Consider the following 20,555-nt stretch of genomic DNA (forward strand, 5'->3'; position numbering starts at 1 on the left):
TGGATGATGGGGAGGCCCCAGTGTTTGCAGCAATAGATGGTGTGGCTTCACCTGGGAGCCCCCTATCTGTGTAGCTTCCACTTGGGGAGACCCTGGTGGAAAATTGTTCTAAGGTAAAGCACCTCCTAGATGGGTGGGCTCTTTCCCAGAACTGGGGGAAGGTTTAGACACTGGAAGCTGTGGAATTAGCCCTTTGTGAGACAGAAGACTGCTCAGAGACCCTGAGTGGTCATAAAGCAGCTGGAATTGTAGAATGTTTGTTTCTTGAGATAATGGAAAGGGTTATCGAGGAGAGAGACACACTTTGGCAGGAGAGAGACACACTTCAGCATTGCTTGGAGGAGCTGGGAGATAACCTATAGGATGCCCTTAAGAAAGAGAGACAGTTATTGAGAACACAGGTCACACTCCTCAAAGATACATTAGCAGCGAGGGAGGAGGCAGCCAGAGAATCTGTGTTGCAGGAGGCCATGGGGGAGGGGAAAGAAGGAGCCATGCCTTCAGCCCACGACATGGTAGAGGGGATGTCATGGCAGGGTGAGGGTGTGGGGCTGAGGGCCAAACTGTTGCTGAAGCCACCTCCCAAGGCACCAGCCCCTCCCACGTTAAAGGCTCACATGGTTGTATTTAAGAAATTAAAAATGCAATAACCTTGGGCTCCTCATGGGGAGAAGCAACTCCTCCTCAGGTTGTGGAGCACTCCATGCTCTGTCCCTATACCCAGGATGAGCTGGTGGACATGAGCATCTGGTTTTGGCAGAAGCCTTTGGAACCTCTGCCTACACGGCTTTTGCATCTTTGGGATATGGGGGTGGGAAACATTGTTATGTCAGGTTCTGAAATGAGTAGACTGGTTCCCCTGATGACTCACCCTTTCCTCTGGCAGTGGTTGCAAGGTGTCCGTTACACCTCAGGGATTCAGGTGCTTCTGGATTGGCTGACAGCAGCCATCAGGGCAGTTTAACCTAATTAGGGTGATTTATCATACTTACCCACTAGCTGGAAAATGTATGCAGAGCTCCAGCAGGTGTTAGAGGAGTTGGGCATGAAAAACATCATCTATAATATGGACCCCCAGGACCCTGATGAGGAGTTCTTCATTGTTTGAATGAGGATCCCGGAAAAAGGAGCCCTGTGGACATGCTAACACACATTGCTGCCCCTCCTATACAACTGTATGTGCAAACCAAAGAGTAGTCATTAAAGCCAGGATATGGCCAGCAGATCAACATCCTGCTGCCAACCCCAAACTCTGGAGACTCTGTTGAGTGAATGTGGCTTTGGACATTTCAACACATGGACCAGCAATGGCTGGCCTTTCTGGCATCTTGGGGAAAAGGCCTGGAAGCTGGCCTCCTGTGTGTTCCTGGAATAACAGCAGAATGGTCCCCAAAGATAATTTTAGTATACCCAAAATGGCTAGGAGGTAAGAGCATCTTACAGGGAAGTTTAATTTTATCTTTATGGCCATTGCATGTACCTCCCATAGCCATATAAATTGACCCATCTGTAACTCCCACAGGGAAGGGGGTGAAGGTCTGGTATAATAGACCGAGACAAGATCCCATTCCTGCCACTGTCCCATTACAGGACCACTCTCTTGCATGTATCCTATCTGATGGACAAGATTTGCCTATGCTGGTGTCATTAAAACATGTATCTTATCGCCCTTAAGGTTATTTTCTTCTACAGTCCTTGTGGCCTGGACCCATCCCCTATCTCCAGCTGCTGCATGATTATTGCTCTGAACTCCCTACCTGTTCAGCTACTGGCACCTGTGGAATAGACAGGCTATGGACTTAATCTGCATAGGACTTTGAACCTAGCTGAATCCTATGGTTTGAGGATTATCATGATTTTATTGCTGTTGTTATTGTTATTAGTCTGGTGACAGTGCTCCAGTTTTTTCACACAGGGGCTATTGCAGAAGATGGGGAGCAAGTAGATTGTGAGGCAAGATTTCTGGATGGGTGGGCTGTGGGTAAAATTGCAATATTTACAGAATCTCTCACCTGGCCTTAGCTCATCTCCATATCAATAGGTGTTTCCAAGGGGTGGAGAGAAGGTGATTACAAGGGGGAGCAGGGGCATATCTGGACTGGAGAGGTTGGGTGGAGTCCCTTTTTGCCACAGGAGCACAAGAGATGTGAATGACCACTTGTAAGCAATAAATGCGTTTCTCCCACTTTATTTCTCCCTTTGACTGATTTCAACTTCAAAGATAATTTGCCCCAGGCTGGGAACATAATTATTCCCCAGAATAACACAACATGATGGGCTATATTTTCCTCACTGCAGTATTTTCAGGACCTAGAAGAGTAGAATTTCAATATGTATTTCTTGAAGAAGTAAATAAATAGATGAATGAATGGATGCATGCTGAAAATACCTTTCCTGGTAATTCAGAGAGCATACCTGTCTGGGGAATACAGTACTGCACAAGAAAATTCTGCTAGTATTACATCTATTTGAAACTTGATATTATATTAGCTTTAAAGAAAGAACTTGGTGAATTTATACCATGAGTGCTAAGATAACAAACACCGTAGTCACACCACCACTACCATTTTTAATCATTTATTAAGTGCCCAGTTTGGGCCTGGGTTAGTGCTAAAGATTTAATATACATTGTTTCATTTATTCTTCCTGCTATACCAGATAAGTATATCTGACTAAGTGTATTGTTATCTCATTTAACTAATTAAACTGGGTTTTATAACTTAAAGTTGCACAACACATGAGTTGTGGTAGGATCAGGATTCAAACCAAGGCCCACTGTATTTTCAAAGCCCCGAGTCATAGCCACAGACATTCACTGTTTTTTCTTATCTATGCTGATTATAATCTTATACAACTGAATCTGCCAAGGGAAAGCATTTGCATGTTTTCTTAACTGAGTTTGGCAGGCACATTAATGTGGAAAGAAATGGTGCAAAGTTTACAATCTTAACTATAATAGTGGAAATCATTAGTCCAGTAATAAGGTAGATACACTGTGCGTAAGCCTAGAAGTATTTTAGACCAACTGACTGCAGGACCAACCACACATCCTATTGGCAGCATGTAAAAACAGAGATTAAAAACAAAAACAAAAACTACAGCATATTTAGGAAGCCAATAATAAGTTTGCTATAGGTAAGTGTCTAGGACAGAAATTTTGAGAAGTGTGGGTTGATTATAAGTCTATGTTTATCTCTCTTTCTCTATATAACCCTCACCCCCATGAATTCATATATTTGGTGTAAAGAAAAGGTAGCTCTAGGCCTGCCAAGAAACCTGGACGGTAGTCTTGATTTTGTCTATTGTGAACTTTGAAAAGCAATTAACAGAGCATATATATGGGAGTTCTTAATTGCTTGGGTTAATTCTTCTTGGGTCAGCAATTTGCTAGCTTTGTAATTTGGTGTTGTTATTTAAACTTTCTGGGTCTTAATTTTCCTAGATATAAATTGGGCTGTTATGAGGATGAATTAAATATTACAAATAAAACTCTCAGAATAGTGGAATATGGTAGGGGCTCTGTAAGTGTTAGTCACGTGTTATCCCCTCAGCAGAGAGCCTCCAGGGCCTGCTGAGTTTACCAACCTTTTAATCCTGAGAAAGAGTTTACCCTTCCCTAATTCCTTTCCTTTCCTTCCCTTCCCTTCCCCGCAGGGCTCCCCTGCCCCCTCTGCTGGCCAACCGCGGCAGGATCCGGCGCTATGGTTGCTATGGGTACCGAGGTAACGCGGTAACCACGGAGACCAAGGCGGAAGCTCCGAGCCGCCCGCTGCGGCCGGCGGCGGGGGTCTCCAGGTGGGTCGGCGGCGGCAGGCGGCGGGGGGCGGAGGCTGCGGCGTCGCTAGTGGGGCAGCGCGCCGGCTCTGGGCTGTGCGGGGAGCGGGTCGGCTCGGCGGGAAAGGAGACTGGGCTCCGTGCAGCTGGGACGGTGGCTCAGCAGGTGTTTGCTCAGCTCCTGACGGTTTCCCCACTCGTGCCAGCGCCGCCGGCGGCAAGACGCGGCCTTGCCTCAGGGGTTGAAAGTATTAGTTTCTGTAAGCAAGACTTCCCAGCCCACGGTACTAATGTTGACATGAACCGAGCTCAAACCCCAGACAGTGTAACTGGGGCCTTAAAGCCCATCTACAACCCGACTTTCTCAGATGCTACCCTCTTTTAGCCTTTGAAGTCATTTACGACTTATGAAAAATTTGGCGCCCTACTGTAATTAGCAATCACAATATGGGTAGGTCAGGGGGAGGGCAGTACAGCACAGAGAGGACAAATAATGACTCCTCAGCATCTTACTGCGCTGATGGGCAGTGATGGCAATGGGGCTGAGGCTGGGACTTGATCATGTGGGTGAATGTTGAAACCACAGTGTTCATGTATAAACCTTCATAAGATTGTATATCAGTGATACCTTAATTAGAAAAAAATTTGGCGCCCTGGCAAACCATTTTCACATCCCTTCTGTGGGCTCCTCTCTGCCTGTGTGGCCACGCACACACGCTTCATTGTACTTCATTGTAGAAGCCCACTTCTCGCCAAGTGAGGGGATCCAAATTCCTGAGAAATCTGAAGCTGTGGAAGTTTTTTCTTCTTCCTCATATCAGCCTAAGAGGTGCTCAGATATACAGATTCAGTTATGTAATTTTTATTTTGTGACTACAGAGTTAGGCTCATTAAAAAAAAAAGTTGTAACACCTAGATTAAAACTGTGTAGACTGTATGCTTATGAAAAATGAAGCAAACAAGCAAAAAGAAACACTCCACCTTCCTCTAACAACTTATAGCCTGGATAGAAGCCTGTCCTGATCTCCCATAATATTGCCAGTTGTATTACAAATTAATTATTTGAAAGTACCTTGGTTCTTTATTTCCTTCACAACATTAATACTTGCTGAAATTATTTTATTTGCTTTTTTATATAAAAATATAAAAGAGCTTAGGTTTTTGAAAGTTATGATTTATGACTTTAATACTTTCTTTGCTATTTGTAATCATATATAAATTTTTAGTTGATAAAGAATTACTGATAATTGTATATTGGTTTACAAAATGGATGACTTGGCTAGTATTGAGTGCCTTTCAAGATTTTTTTAGGCTACAGAAGAGTTTATATTAAGTCTGACTCAGAGGTTCATTTTGTAAAATAGAGGAAATCAGAGAAGCTTGTGGGTAAAGCAGAGAGCATTGATGCTCCCCTATTTCCTTCTCAAGGTGGTTTCTGAGACTGCCCCCTTCCTTAAATCCAAGTTCTTTGAAGGCCCTTCAGGAAACCACTGCTTTACAAGCCACAGATCAGACCCCTTGCGTGATATCCTGCAAATAAGGTTGGGGTGCGGGGATCCTTACCATTTTATACTTGAATAAACTGAAGTTCAGATTTCACTCTGATACAGTAGGTCTTCTGAACTTAAACTCAGTATCTTTCAATGTAATCATTTGGAAAATGTTTTAAAAGGATATCTTTCTTGCCCTTTGGTATCTAAGGGCAAATTTTCTCAGCTGTTCTCAAGGGAACCTACACAAAGAAGTTAAAAAATGGGTGACTTGGCTAGTATTGAGTGCCCTGAAACAGTGTTTAATTATCAGATAAGCTGTTTGGGTGAAAAATTGAGTGCAGCTTGGAACTCAATACCTGATTAACTTTCAGGGCCTCTGTGAGGAGGAAAGGGCATATATTAATTTTGTAGGCCACTGAAGAACAAGCTATTATGTTAGGGATCATGTATAATCAGTCTTTTCCTTACATTTTTAAAACAAGATTTAAAAATATATGAATTTAGAATAAAGTTAATATCAGAGAAAATACTAAAAGAACAATTCTTTTAAGAGTTTAAACTATGTTAATTTAAATTCATTTTTATTTAACATTTCTTGCTTGGATGTTTGATTTTTAAATACTGTGATAAACATGTTAATCTCTACAAGAGATCATCAGATGCACTTAAAATATGTGCTAAAGTAATTAAAAATCCTTATTTATTGGCTTCTAAGTTTTCAGGCTAGAATGATCTGGGTCATTAGGAGAATCAACTAACTTTAGACTAGTTTTCAGTTACAGTAAGTGGCCCATCTTGAGAAGAGTGGTTTCTCAGACCTCCTGTTCTGCCAGTGGTGTGATGGCGCATTCTCTGCGGTGGCAGGCCTGGGTGCACGGGTTCCATTCCCAGAATGAGAACTTGTGTAGGAAGATCATCAATATATCATAGACAATTCAGAGTCGTATTGTATGTATATGTGTGAGGAGGAACAAGATTAGGAACAGAAAAATGATGCAGTCTAATAAATCAGGGAACTAGGAAATTTTCCACATAACAACTAAACTTTTGGTGTTTAATTATAAGAAAAAACCTGAGTGACCGAATGACAGATGGAACTGTGAGGTTTGCATAGTAGGGAGTTTATCTATTTCCCTGGTTCTATTAGGTGACAAAGCTTTGTGCTTTGCTATTCTTCCTGTTGACATTGTTATATCCTGGTTGTTCCAAGAAAGGTGACCTGTTGGTTTTACAAAAGGAAATAGGCAGAACAGCATGAGTCACAATTATGATCTTCCTTTTTTCTTTACACAAAAAAATTGGCTTCTGTGTGTGACTTGACAGAACATTTAATTAAGAAGAAGTCTTACTAATTGCATTCAGTGAAGTGAAATACCCCTACATAAGACCGTTTATTAGTTAAATCACATTATTAGCAGAGCTATAAATCTGAATCATCTCATCCTAATGAAATGTATACTTTTCTTTCTTTCATTTCGGTCTTTGTGTGTCAGTTCAGCTTTATGCATGTATATATGCACATGTAAAATTGTATGTCTCGATGTGTAAATGAAATTAGAGCAATGTAAATTATTTTACTTAATCAGACATTAACTCTAGGGATGATTCAAAAAAATTTTTAATGATAATGGTAATGATAACATCATGGAACTTTTCACGAAAAACTTATTCACAGTGGATTTGGATCCAGCAGTTGAATTTCCTGATTTTACCATCAGCTGGATTTTATGATCAAAAAGGGGTATAGACTGTATGTTATATGAGCAGAATTACTTCTGGAGGTAGTTTTTCAAAGGTAGCTTTTGTAGCCTCTGTTTGATAAAAGTGAGACACAGGTTCTACCTACAAAGAAGGGGTAGAAGGTGCATCCTCCCTGTGCAAAAGCAAACCAAATCTTGCTTTTCCATTCTTGTGGTATTTTTAGTTTGCTTTGAGACCAATTTTAGCATTTTAGCTTTGAGAGACAGAACTGGGTGGTTGAGAAATGAATCTAAGTTAGATGTCCCTCCTAAGTACCTCTGTCAGAATAGCCCACAGTATTGTCATTGTGAGGCCTTCCCTTTGTGAGTTCTTTGATGGAAGACTGCATGTCTCATTTACCATTGTGACTTCAATACCTGTATTTGGCTTTACAAAGGAGCAGCTAAATACATGTTTGTTGGTTGAGGGCACAAATATACTTAGTTCTATGACATGACCCCTACATTGTTGACAATGTAAAATTATTTTGTATACTTCCATTCTGGAATTATTTTCAGAGAATAAATTCCTTCAAAATTCCCTGTAGTAAAAAATTCCCCAATGTAGTAAAAAACCTACCCTTTCAGGCTGAATTTGAATTTTGAAGGTAGAGTAATTTGGAAGAAGATTTGAGTGTGTGAAATAGTTGCTCGTGCTGGACAATATCATTTTAGTTTCACATGTGGCACAACAAAGTGGATTTGTGTGACTTTTGTGTTTATGATGGACTTGAAAATTTTCAAAAGACACACTCCCAAAGCGTTCAGTGGTTGGGCCATTGAAATATGAGTCTCCCAAAGGAACAGCACTGAAGTACTATGCATTTGATTACACAAATCTTGATGTCACAAGAGCCTTCCATTTGGTTATTCCTATTCTGATGCCTTCTTTCTTGAAGTCTTCGAGCAAAGTTTCTAAACTTTTTTCTGTTTTTCCCTCTAAAACTGTCAGTGACTCTCATTAGCTACAGAATAAATTCCAAATTCTTTAACTTGGCATCTAAAAGCACCTATTATTGGGCCTCAGTTTACATTTCCAAACTTACAGCTACTACTCCCCCTCCATGTAGCCTGCCTGTCGACCTGATGGAACCAGTCATTGGTCCCTATTCAAGAGCTGTTCTTTCTCACAATGTAGAATATTCATCCAGTCAGCAACTTCATATATGAGCCCCCTTATCCTTAAAGTCCCACTTTAAATGCTAACTGACTTCAATTATCTTTTTCTCACTTCTTATTACTTCTGTAAGTTTTATGGTCCTTATAATTTTTGCCTTGTTTTATGGCTTTTATATCTGGTCTTATATGCCCTATTTGACTTTGTGCCATTTGAACCCAGAAAACGAATCTCCTTGGGCCTTGACTCTTTAAAGCCTCCTAGCACAGTTCCTTGCATATAGCAGAGCCTTAATAAATATTTATAGGGGTTATGAGCACATAAGGACATATATATATAAACCTAAACTGACAGTATCAAATGGTTTGGGCATTTAAGACTATGGATTCTATGATATGGCCTCTTATATTTCTTTTAAGAGCATTTGAAATTTGGAAATTTTTAGTCATATAGAAGTCTAATAGTTGTGCATGTGATTTAGTAATTCAGCATTACAGAGTAAATTATTATAGAAGCATGAATAATTTGGATACTCAGGAAATAGGGTATTCTGAATAATTTAATTTTCTGGTTAACTTGGAGTTAGGCAGAGAATCTTTTTTGTTTCATTTCTTGTTGAAAAATTTTTCCTAAATATGCTAATTTTCTGTCTTAGGCAAAGAGCATCATTAGAATTTTCTTTGATAAATGAGGATATTAGAATGCCTTTGGGTAAATATTACTATCTTAATTCTCATTTTACTTTAACAGATATGTTAAAAAAAGGTTTTTGAATTTGAATTGTATCTCTAAGGTTCTTTTCACTATATTTAGTCTTGGATATTATTTTTGGATGAGAACAAATACCTGATATATATTTTTATAATCCTAACAATACAAAGAGATAGAATATGTGCTCCATTTATTTTATTGAATACATTCTTTACTTTCAGTTGAATATTTCCACATTCTTTACTATATAATTATTGATAAAATATTAGTTCCATACAGTATTTATAACTGTATTCATATATAAATATTTGTATAAATGATATTTAGCATCTGAAATAACTTTTTGTTGTTTAATCTTTGATTTAGTCCTTCTCTCATTTTTGTTTTTAACAGTTTCCTGAATTTTATGTAGTTTTGAATTTACATTTTAACTCCTTTACTGTTAAAATCATTCTTTTGCATTTTTTACTTTTTCAGAAGTTTTCACAAATCACAATAAGTTTGAGACAATATTAAGATGGCAATCATGAACATGAAAGATTTTGTAGTTCTTCCATGGGGAAAACCTGGAAATTCTGTAAAGTTAAAATATAAGTAAGTGCATGTATCTTTATTACTTAAATAGAAACAATTTGCTGAAGTTTCTCTATAATGTAATTTAAAGTATTCTTTTTATTTGAGGTTGTTAAGAGTTCAACTCAAATTTGTGAATTATCATCTCCATTTTCTTCATATTGCTGTATTTATAAGAAAGTAGGTTTGAAATATTATAAATACATAATAGTTTAAAAATGAGGATTAAAAATATTTATGCCCCAGAATCAAAGTGAAAAGTTCTAAATGAAGGTTGAACTCATTAACTATTGAAGCAGTATAACAGAAAGTTACAAATTCTTTTGTGACACTCAAAATTAAAAAAGAGTCATCCTGAAAAAATTGAAAGAAAGTAAAATTTAGGGAAACTATTAGGGTAAAATACTTTAAACAGGGAATAGAAAGTACTACCTCCCTAATGCTTTGCATAAAGGATATAATGTTGAATTTACCTTTCTCAAGAATGATACCATCTGTCCTAGATTGCCTGGTAGATACATTTAGCTGTAGCCAAGCAATTCCAGGATCCCAGCAGTTTCATGACAAGGCAGGGGTACTGGGAGGTTCAATCTATGTTCCCCTTAGAGACCATCCAGAGTCACTGGAAAGTCCTAATGTCTTCCTCTCAAGTATCAGTAAGGGAATGCCATTTGGGACAGCAGTGATGGGCCTAGAGGGTATTATGCTAAATGAAGTAAGTCAGAGAAAGATAAATATCATATGGTTTCACTTGTATGTGGAGATCTGAAAAACCAACTAACCAACCAAACAAAAGAGAAACAGGCTCCTAAACACAGAGAATGGGCAGTTGATTACCATGGAATGAGGGGGATAGATGAGTGAGGTGAAGGGAATAAAAAGGCACAACCTTCAAATTATAAAATAATTTAGTCACAGTGTAGTGTAGCATAGGGAATATAGCCTATAAGATTGTAGTTTCTCTGCATGGTGGCAGATGGTAACTACTCTTACGGTGAGCATTTAGTAATACACATAACTGATGAACCACTAAATTGTTCATCTGAAACCTATATAATATTGTATATAAACTGTATTTCAATAAAAAGTTTCAGAGGGCCAGCTAGCATGGGTTGGGGACAGACTGTCAATTTTTAATTTTAGTTTCTAGGTTCCCTGATCTGGACCAATAGACCTGTGGTTATTCAATGTCTTCAGAGCTTTCCTAATTCTCCCTTTACTTTTGAGATACTGTGTGTAAAAGCAATGTGTAAACTGTAAAGTATAATATAAATATATGGCATTATCATGATTAGGTTTACCATTTTTGGTGGGAAGGGGAGCTATCCAATTGTTAATATTACCAATTTTCCTTTCTTTATGCGAAAAGAGAAGGGGACATCCATTTGAGTTTGGTTATATGTTTTACATCTATGTGTGTATACTTATACATTCATCCAATGAACAAGTACTAGGAATACAAGCTCTATACACTGTGCTAAGGAATGGTTGATACAAAAGTAGGAAGCCATGATCTTTGACCTCAGGTAGCTTGTAGAGGATGTGAATAAGTAAAATTACACTTATAATACAGTGTGAAACATGGTGTGGTGTTGGAAACATAAAACATGTTCTATGAGAACGTGGCCCAAATTGCTGGAACAGTGGTGAGGAGGTGGCCAAGCTTTGCCTGAAAATGCAGTTAGTTGAGTGAAACTTGTGCAGAGGCACAGAGATCACATCATTTGGGGACTTTCAGACATATTCAGTTGGCTAAGATTTATAGAACAAAGTGGAGAAAGGTCAGGGTCATATAGATAACAAATTAACTTGCATGTCACAATAAGAAGTTTGGAATTTATCTTAGAAATGAGGGGGAATCACTTTCTCTGGCCTGTATGTCTCCCTGATCTATCCATGATCCAAACCCGTAAAAGCTAGGATGGGGACCACCTCTCTATGGCGATCGCAGTGGAGTTCCCTTTCTTGTCCTTTCCTTATTTCAAGCCTGTTTTCATTTGATACTGTCTTAACAATATCTTAACATTGTCTGACACTTTGGTGTTCTTCAACCCTTCTCTACCTCTTTCCCAGCCCCCAGGGCATGTCAGTGAGTCATTTCTGGCCCTTGCATTTATTGATATGGTCTCTGCAGGATCAACTTTAGTTTCCTCAGTGGACGTGCCTACCCTTTTGTCTCTGTGTCCAGGGCTGCTTCCACAAGGAACCTTTGTCTTGTTTCAGACCAGTAGAATTCCACCATTAGCTTGACCACCCGGTCGGTAGGCCAATCCTTGTTTTTAGTCTCACTCCTGTGTCACAGTGGAAACATCAGAAGCATTAAAAGTTTGGTAAGCCAGCAAGTGACACAGTCACATCTGCACTTGTAAACTCTTCCTGGAAGGCATATGGAAAGTGTTCTAAGCTGTTGAAACTTTGGGCCAGGAGGCCAGCTTGGGGAGTGTCTACAGCCCATTTCAAAGTGATCTGGTTCAGGAAATGGCATCATTGTCCTCTTGGTTGCTAAGTGAGAAAGCTTCCTTGTCACTTCCCTGGTCAGTCACTACTTCTGGTGCATCTCTAAGTCCAGTTATTCCATTTTTTTATGTTTCTGAAATGCTCCCATTTTTCACTCCACTGTGTCTATTCAATAACACCAGCATCATCTCTCTCTGATAGGATCACAGAAATAGACTCTTAACCTGCTGCCTTGCTTTCAGCCTTATACCCTGTAATTAACTTTCCAGAGTGATCTTTCTAAAATGTAAGTCTGATCAATTCTCTTAAAACCTTTTAATGATTCTTATTGCTCGTATAGTATAAATCCCAGTTCCTCATCATGGCCTCCCCTCAGCACTACCCGAGCTGGCCACTCTCTCCCTCTGCAGTTTCGTTCCTTGCACTTTTCTCTTCTTGCACATAATGCTTGGTCACATGGAACTTCCAGTTTCTTGACCCAAATATCACTCTTTTCTACTTGTGCCACACTTTCTTCCTGGAATGCTGCTCTCACCTCCTCCCTTTGACTGTTCTTCCACCCCTAGAGCTCATCCAAGATGTCACTCTCTCTGGGAACTTTTCCTGTAGTCCCAGGGGCTGGGTATGTGCTGTTCCTGGGTGCTCAGGTACCTCCCTGTACTTCTCCATGGGCGACATCATTGTAGTGTATTTTGCCACCTTCCTGCTTGTCTGTGGCCCCCCTCTCCACGCTGGAAGCCCATTGGCTCTCATACTCTCTCACATACTACCATGCTTGCCTGTAATGGGGCCGAGTCTCTCCTTGTGGAAGAGATACTGAAAGTAATGCTTCTCCCTAAATATCTTTGCCAGCTCTTCTTAACCTTCTGGACTGCCTTTGCCTCCCATCACTTTCTGTATATCTCCCCTAGATTGCATCTGCTTGGGGACATATCTTTGGCCCACTTGTTCTTTGGTAACTGCTCACCACCTCTAAAATTTAGTTCCCTTTTCTGATATCCATTATTCTTATTTTGGCTGTTTGCCATAGCAAGTATGGGTGCCCATGCTACTTGATTATGTAAAACACTAATGTAATAATGAAGGAAGAGATTTAGACTCATGATGGATAAGAAAAGCTAGAGAACTAGGTTGGATTAGACCTATGAAAGAGAGAATCAGTGACTAATGCTAATAAGAGACAAATATTATAAAATAGAGGAAATGGCTTGTGTCAATAGCTTGATGAGACTGATATTATTATCAAAGTCTCTGGCACAAGAATCTATAAGAGGGCTTTGCTCTGTCCTCAGAAAGTTCTTTTCTTACTGCTTTCCTTCAGAGGAAACAATAAGTTGTGCTTGGCTCATTGGCCCATTTAATCCTTTTTGATGATGCCTGTGTCAAAACAATTCATCGGTGCTTTATCCTTAATTGGCCCCAAGCAGGCTCTGCTCATTTTTTTTTTTTTGGTATTATACATACATGACATAAAGGTAGAAATTTATTAAAGGTTTCCAAGATAAATGTGTTTTCTACTTATGTAGAAGAAAAATTATTTTAAGCACTATGCTTCCAACTCCTTTAGAAGACAGTATGAAAACAAGGAATAATTTTTCTTTTGTGTTCTATCTGTGTCAGAGATATTTGTGCATCCATAAAGACATAGCTCATATATAAAATTATATGAAATTATATAATTGTGATTTGAAACCTCTAGCAATGTAACAGGAAAAACAAAAGTCTAAAATTTGATGAAATAACCTTGCTTAAGGAGACTATCAAAGGAAGGCAAATGCCAATTTTAGAAACCATATTTCAGAGAATACAAAGGAAGTCATTAAAGTACTTCCTTGCTTTGTCTATTACTCATAGTTTTAATTAAAGGAAAACATGATATAAAATTATTTTGCCTTGTTTTTGTTTATTTATCTCAAATGAACATTCTGTATTTAAATCTTACTCAGAAATGCTCGAGAACTGAGGATGGAGAAAGTACAGTTAGAACTGGAGAATCAAGAGATGGAAAAGAAACTACAAGAATTCCAATCAAAAAGGAGCAACTCAAAGGAAGAAAGAGAGTGGGTGACATTTTTAGAGAATTTAGAGGAATAAACAGAATTATGTAAAGAAATGTTTTATATATTATTGTCATTCCAATAAAGATCTGACCTGAATGAATAATTTCTGGCTTTTCCCATTGAGCAAACAAAATTAAATTTGCCCTTTTTCTGTTTCTGTCCTTTGTGTAAGGCACGTTGCTTTTTAAAATTACCATTATTATTATCATTTTTTCTGAACCGTTTCTGGCCTTACATTTTCTTATTTCTCTTCTAACGTTACCCTTTGAAACCATTTATGGTCTGGAATGTTTACTGCAGTAGGGCAGAATTTTTCCTTTGCTTTCATGAAATTGCCATCAATAGGAAATTGTCAATTTATGTTTAGGGTCATTTTTATTTAATTAAAGACCTTCGGGGGCAGGAGTTTACATGTACATATATAAGAATCATTCAAACCCTCAAGTATGTTTGAAATAATTTTAGCGAATATGCTTTAGCTGAAATTTTATTAATGAGAACTCTCTAATATTCTGCTTCTATATATGTACTAATTTTACTGAGAAATTTGCTTTATTATAAAAACAATAATAAATACAATAAAATCAAATAGAACTACTGTCTCTTCATAGTGATTGGCTGACTCCCAGCCCATTTTGTAGTACCACTTTAAACAGTTAAAAAATTTTTCTCACATATGTCTTATCTTTCTTTATACAACCTTTGGTATGTATTGTGTATGAATGTGTGTGTGTGTGTGCGTGCGTGCGCACGTGTGTGTGTGTCTGATAAGTCTACTTTTTTAACAAATCATATCATCTATAAAAATAATATGCATTCACTTGCACCCCATTTTTCTACTTAAGATATGTTAGTGTTCTTGCCGCATCAGAACACATTAATCTCATTCTTTTAATGGCTACACAGTATTTCTTTCTTTGACCATAATACATTTATTTTTCAGATCTTTATTAAGTTTTCAGTATTTTGTGATTATATGTGCTGCCATGAATCTGCTTCTACATATATTTTATTTACATATGCAAGATTATCTATGGGATAAATACCTGTGTTATTTTAGGTCAGCATACATGTACAGTTTATATTTAGGTAGACATTGGAGAAATCATCTTTCAAATAGGCATTAAGACTGTATAACATTCTCCTGCAGAGTATGAGAGTGCATGTTTCATGTGCTTTATCTGGTACTAAATATTATGAGACTCTTTTTTTATTAAATTTGGTTTTGTCTTATGCTCAAAGTGGTAATAATCAAATATTTATGAGGTACTTTCTGAACCACTAGAGAAAATTCAAATGTTTATTATAGTTTCAGTAGTACTTATCTCTAGAATCTAAATTCTTTGAAAAATATTTATGACACATATTTCTAATAAACAGCGCATTGGTTTAAACAGGTATCTTAATGTTGTACATCATCCCAGGTGACAAAGCTTACTGTGTATCTTGATGCTATGGTCTTACTGATACAATGTTCAGTTCTTTTTTTTATCCTTCACTGCTTTGGACTTAGTTTGGACTTCTCAGTGGGTCGTGGGAATCAGAGTTCCTGGAATCAACCCAAGAAGTTAGTTTTCATTAGCAAGAAACCTCTTCTAGATATTTTAAAAGATGTTCTAAAGTCTGATTTAGTTTGTAGAATAGTTGAATGCTTTTCTAAGGTCACATAGTTAATAAATGTCATAGCCAGAATGAGAACTTGCTACTTACTGAACTTTCTACTAGAAAGAAGTCTAGTATTCTAATCTTGGCTTCATTATTTATTATCTGTGTGACCTTGGGCAAGTTTTTGTCACAGTTTTTAAATGGGAATTGAACCCTTCCCCTCTTGACTTCAAAAAATATTATGAGGCTCAAATAAAAGTGCTTTAAACTGTAAACAGTTTGCCTTTTTAGCAATCTCTGTTACTTTTCAATATGGCTAATTTGAAGTCTTAATAAGGAATCATCACTTAGAAGATCTGTTGATTTTGCCTCCTTTTCCTCTTTACATTTGTGAACTCTTAGCTTTTAAAACTGCCTGACAATCTGTAAAATTACCAATAGATCAATATGTCTATCTTTAGTCATTGCAAATGTCTAAAAAATGAAATTCTTCATTTGCATTTGGACATTTCACTTTTATTCATGTCTCCTCAGAAGTTCCAAATATGGTAGAACTATATTTTAGAATTATTGAGAAAATTGTGGCATTATTGATATTTCATTTTCATTTTGTAGTAATTTGTTACATGTTAACAACTGAATTTCCATTTCCTGAAAAAGGAAAAATATATTTATATTCATTAAAAGGAGAACTGTATTTAGTAATTACATTTTGTCTTCTGTTTATATATATTGAAGGTCAAATGGATATCACTGGAAATCTGGACAAATGGGAAAATTGGGTAATCGATCACAGGTGATGTCACAAAATAAAGGAAATGTTATTAAGGTAAGAAAATACCATTTGGTTCTCAGGCAATTGGCTAAGCAAAAGTCATAAATTCGATTTTCAGATCATGTGTTCCCTTCCATACTTAAGAACCTACTATTCTTGTTTTACAGTTTTGCATGTTATTGGATTTTGTATGGGTTAATTTTGTATGGGTTAACATGCAGCTTTCATTATTCAGATATGTTTTTGTCGTTCATCTGAAAGTTGATTTTTAAAAGTTCACTTTGAGTTGAATTTCTCTAAACCAAATTTTGCCTTTTAATTCAGTTCTGGTTTCAAGTATGTGAAATAGAATTACGTAGTTCTGTATTAACTTGAAAGATGAGTTACTTAACATAATAAAAGACAGACTCTTTTCTGCCTTTTTATTGTATCACATTTGTTTAATGTGTTTATGTTCTGCTTGAATAATAACTATTATTTATATGCTGTTGATTCCATGTATGAAGATACCCAAGGAAAAAAATGCTCTCAGGTTTCCAGTTACAGAATTGCTTTACCTTTACTATGTATTGTAAAATAAAACATTACCTTACATTTAAGATTAAAACCAAATGAGTGTTTTTACCTAAAGAAAACCATTATGCTTCTGGATTCGTTAGTATAAGATCCGTGACTTTGTAAGTTTTAACTTATATAGCTTTTTCTCTTCTTATATACCTATCATTAAACTTTCATTGGGTCAGTTGACATCTACAAACATCTTACTTGGAGCTTCTAACATTTTTGGATTTGAAAAAGCATTTTATTCTTTAATGTCATTCTCTTCCTGAGATATGTTTCTTTAAGTTTTAGATGAAAAGTTATCTAATTCACTTTCCATTTTTCATTTTCTTTCTGAGATAGTGTTTCATGTTTCAGACGTTATTGTAAAATACATTAAAAATGCTGACTGATTATACACTTATTTATTTAAGAACATTTATTCGTGCCTTCTTTGTCATGTAGTGAGTTACCCTAGTTCTTGAGGAGATCCTCATCCAGTGTGAGAGATGATGCATGTATGAAAATGATCATTTATAGTAAAAGTCAATATGTGATTTTTGCCATAACCATTTAGTGTATGAACTATATGTGCTTGGAAGTAATAGTGTAGTTCTACAAATATTTAGTTCTACAAAATAAATCTGAGCCTACTCTATGTCTTTATTAAGAAGAAGTGATGAGTAAATCATAATTCCAGTCTCTACAAACCTCATAATTGATTAGGAGGATGAAAGTATGGAACTTGGGGAGATGTAGATGGTGGGTATGGAATGTTAGATTGGGTAAAAGGGATAGCCTTGAATTCTACACTCAGGAGTCTTGACTTTTTTGTTGGGTGAATGGTAATCCCTGCCAGCTTTTGATCAGGATGGTAGCAAGTTTAAAGTGATGATTTATGCTGGTTTATCTTGTTCAAATATCCAATGCATTTGGAGTATAATGGAGTATAGAACAAATTTTATCCAAACTGTTTTGATCAGGCATCGCAGCAATAAATAGTATATTTTGAGCATGGGCTTTCTACTCATGAACATTTTATTTATTCATAAATAGAAATTATTTATGTATGTACTATATTTTCATTATAAAACAAAATATGGAAATTAGTCAAGAATAATATAAACATAAATAGAAATTATACTCGTTGGTCTTTTCCTGAGCTCCCTCAGGGATGTGTACACGCTATGTTGGAGGCTCTTGGCATATGGGCAGAGTGACTATTTAGTGGAGTACTAAAAATGTCTAAAAGTCAGATGGGAAGAGTCTGAATTGGAATGTAACCAAAGAAGTACAAAGGAATACATGGAGCCAAGAAACAGCAATAAGGGAAAGGAGAAAGTCAAGTATTTAACGATATTCCAGGCTGGACTGACTAAGTGATAAAATAAAAAAGTTGGCATTACGATTAGCATGTATGGTGTGTGGGGGGCACGGGGAGGGCTGTGCAACACAGAGAAGACAAGTAGTGATTCTACAGCATCTTACTATGCTGATGGACAGTGACTGTGAAAGGGGTATGTGGGGGGGACTTGGTGAAGGGGGGAGCCTAGTAAACATAATGTTCTTCAAGTAATTGTAGATTAATGATACAAAAAAAAAAGTTGGAACAAAACATTCCTGAGTGTAGATTTAGTCCTTTCTTCCTCCCACCCTCCCTCCTCTTTTTTCTCCTCTCCTCTTCCTTTCCTTTCTCTTCTCTTCTTTTTCCTTTCTTTCCTTCTTCCCTTTCTTTCCCTTCCCTTTTTTCCCAGCTTTGTTGAGGTATAATTGACAAATTAAGTTGAAAGATACCTAGGGTACAACACAATGATTTGATATACATATATACTGTGAAAGGACTTCCCCCATCCAGGTAATTCACACATCCATCCCCTCACTTTATTTACCTTCTTATGAGGGGGGTGGTGAGAACATTTAAGTTCTACCCTTTTAGCAAATTTCAAGGATTTAGAGTGTTGTTGGAATTCTCATGTGTTAGTTGAATCCAAGAGAATAAATGTGCTCTCTAAGAGTTTATAAAAAGGAGAAGAAAGGTATAAAGGATAAAGCTCAGGAAGGGCAGGTATGAAGGATGAAGTTCAAGGAATATGGAGGCAAGAGAACTTTAATATTTACTACCTTTTATACCAGTCAACAGTTTAGCTGCTTTTCCTATTTTATCTCATTAAGTGCTTATATCACTCTTAAGAGCTAGTTGTTATTTTTCCAGTTCAACAGATGAAGTAATTTAACATCAAAGAAGTTAGATAACTTGCTCAAGGTCAACTGTCAGGGCCAAGATTTGGAAGGCAGGCTTTCAGGCTGATTCTAAGAGCTCTCCAGTAAAGGGAGCCTGAGAAGACAAAGAATGGTAGGAATAGAATCAAAATAATGTAATTTCATAGAAGACGAAAAAAAAGAATGGTGTTTTTAGAAAATAGGGGGAAGGGAACACTGACTGATACACTGTGTGAGGAAAAATGTTGTGAATACAGTTTAAGACCAATGTTTCTCAACAGGGGGCAGTTTGCCCCCCAGGAGGCATTTAGCAATGTCTGGAGACATTTTTAGTTATAACCACTTAGTTGTTTTTTTTTTTTGTGCCAATGATATGTAGTGGCTGCAGGCCAGGTGTGCTGCAACATATCCGACAGTGCCCTGGAGAGGCCCCACAGTGAAGAATTATTTGACCTAAAATATCAATGGTACTAAGGTCAAGAAACCCTGCATTAGACTGTAAAGATTAAAATCCTAACTCAGTGCACTAGCTCGGTGATTTTAGACCAGTCACTTAACCTTTCTGAGTTTCTGTTACCATATTTGTAACCATGCATAGTAATATTTTCTAACTGCTTAAGAGTTTTGAGCAATGTGTGAGATAATGTGTGAAACCAATTGTAACATTAACTGAAAATCACATTGTAATGTCTATTTACGGAGAATGAGAATTTTTTAAAATACTGAATTTGATTTGATAATTGGGTCATTAGATGTAAAAATAAATTTCAAGTGGTTGAAAAAGAAAGACAGATGGTAATGAGTAAAGACTAATATTACAATGAACATGAGGACAGAGGGTGATCTCCCAAGGGTTTAACAGGATCAAGGAAACACTTTATTATATTGTTTTTTAGAATGAGGAAGAATACTTGAGCCAATTTGTATTGAGGGAATGGACTCATTGGTGGAGGACAGAGAAGATGCAAATGAGAGAGGTGCTGTTGCTGGGGTGTAAACTTTGAAGAGGTGGTTCATTCAAAATGCCCTAACCATGGGATGGAAGACACATTTTCTCTGAGACAAGAAAGTTGGAAGAGGAAATAAGTGGTAGTAAAGGTAAATGTTTAGAAGTTGCATTTAATGGCATGAGCAGGAAGCCGTGGAGAAATTTTCATGGGACGACCTCGGCGTTCTTAGTGAATTTGAAGACAAGATCAGCTGTTCAGATTAAGAAAGGGAAATGGGGTGATTTTGAGTTTTTTGGAATAGAGAAGGTTGGGAGTAGTCACTGTGGGAATCATAACTGAAGTTTAACAGCAAATGAATAAATGGGTTGCTGAAGAGCCATGAAAACCTACTGGAGTTATTCAGCTGGGATTTGTAGGGGACCCAGTCAGGATTATTTCATCACAATGGTAGGTAGGTAGATATGAGAGGTCTAAGGGGAAGGAGGTGAGGTGGTAAGTGGTTAGTACTGAGAAACTCTAGGTTGGGATTTTGAAGGTGTGG

The 20,555-nt window shown here is 37.3% G+C and overlaps 1 protein-coding gene across 4 annotated transcripts in view; it reads left to right on the plus strand.

Moving 5' to 3' along the window:
- Nucleotides 1–3,754: 3,754 nt before the first annotated feature.
- Nucleotides 3,755–20,555, plus strand: part of ZBBX (zinc finger B-box domain containing) — a 117,394-nt gene continuing 100,593 nt past the window's right edge. For 3 of the 4 annotated variants that reach the window (XM_073232132.1, XM_017657144.3, XM_017657147.3), the window contains exons 1-4: nucleotides 3,755–3,795; nucleotides 9,312–9,428; nucleotides 13,811–13,924; nucleotides 16,268–16,358. In XM_073232132.1, coding sequence (XP_073088233.1) covers nucleotides 9,352–9,428; nucleotides 13,811–13,924; nucleotides 16,268–16,358 — 282 coding nt within the window. In that variant the 5' untranslated portion in view covers nucleotides 3,755–3,795; nucleotides 9,312–9,351. Of the gene's footprint in view, nucleotides 3,796–8,776; nucleotides 8,835–9,311; nucleotides 9,429–13,810; nucleotides 13,925–16,267; nucleotides 16,359–20,555 lie in introns of those variants that run through there. The other variant, XM_073232131.1, reaches the window with a different exon arrangement.

This window comes from Manis javanica, chromosome 3 (genome assembly GCF_040802235.1).
Source record: "Manis javanica isolate MJ-LG chromosome 3, MJ_LKY, whole genome shotgun sequence".
In the NCBI taxonomy this organism is placed as follows: Eukaryota; Metazoa; Chordata; class Mammalia; order Pholidota; family Manidae; genus Manis; species Manis javanica.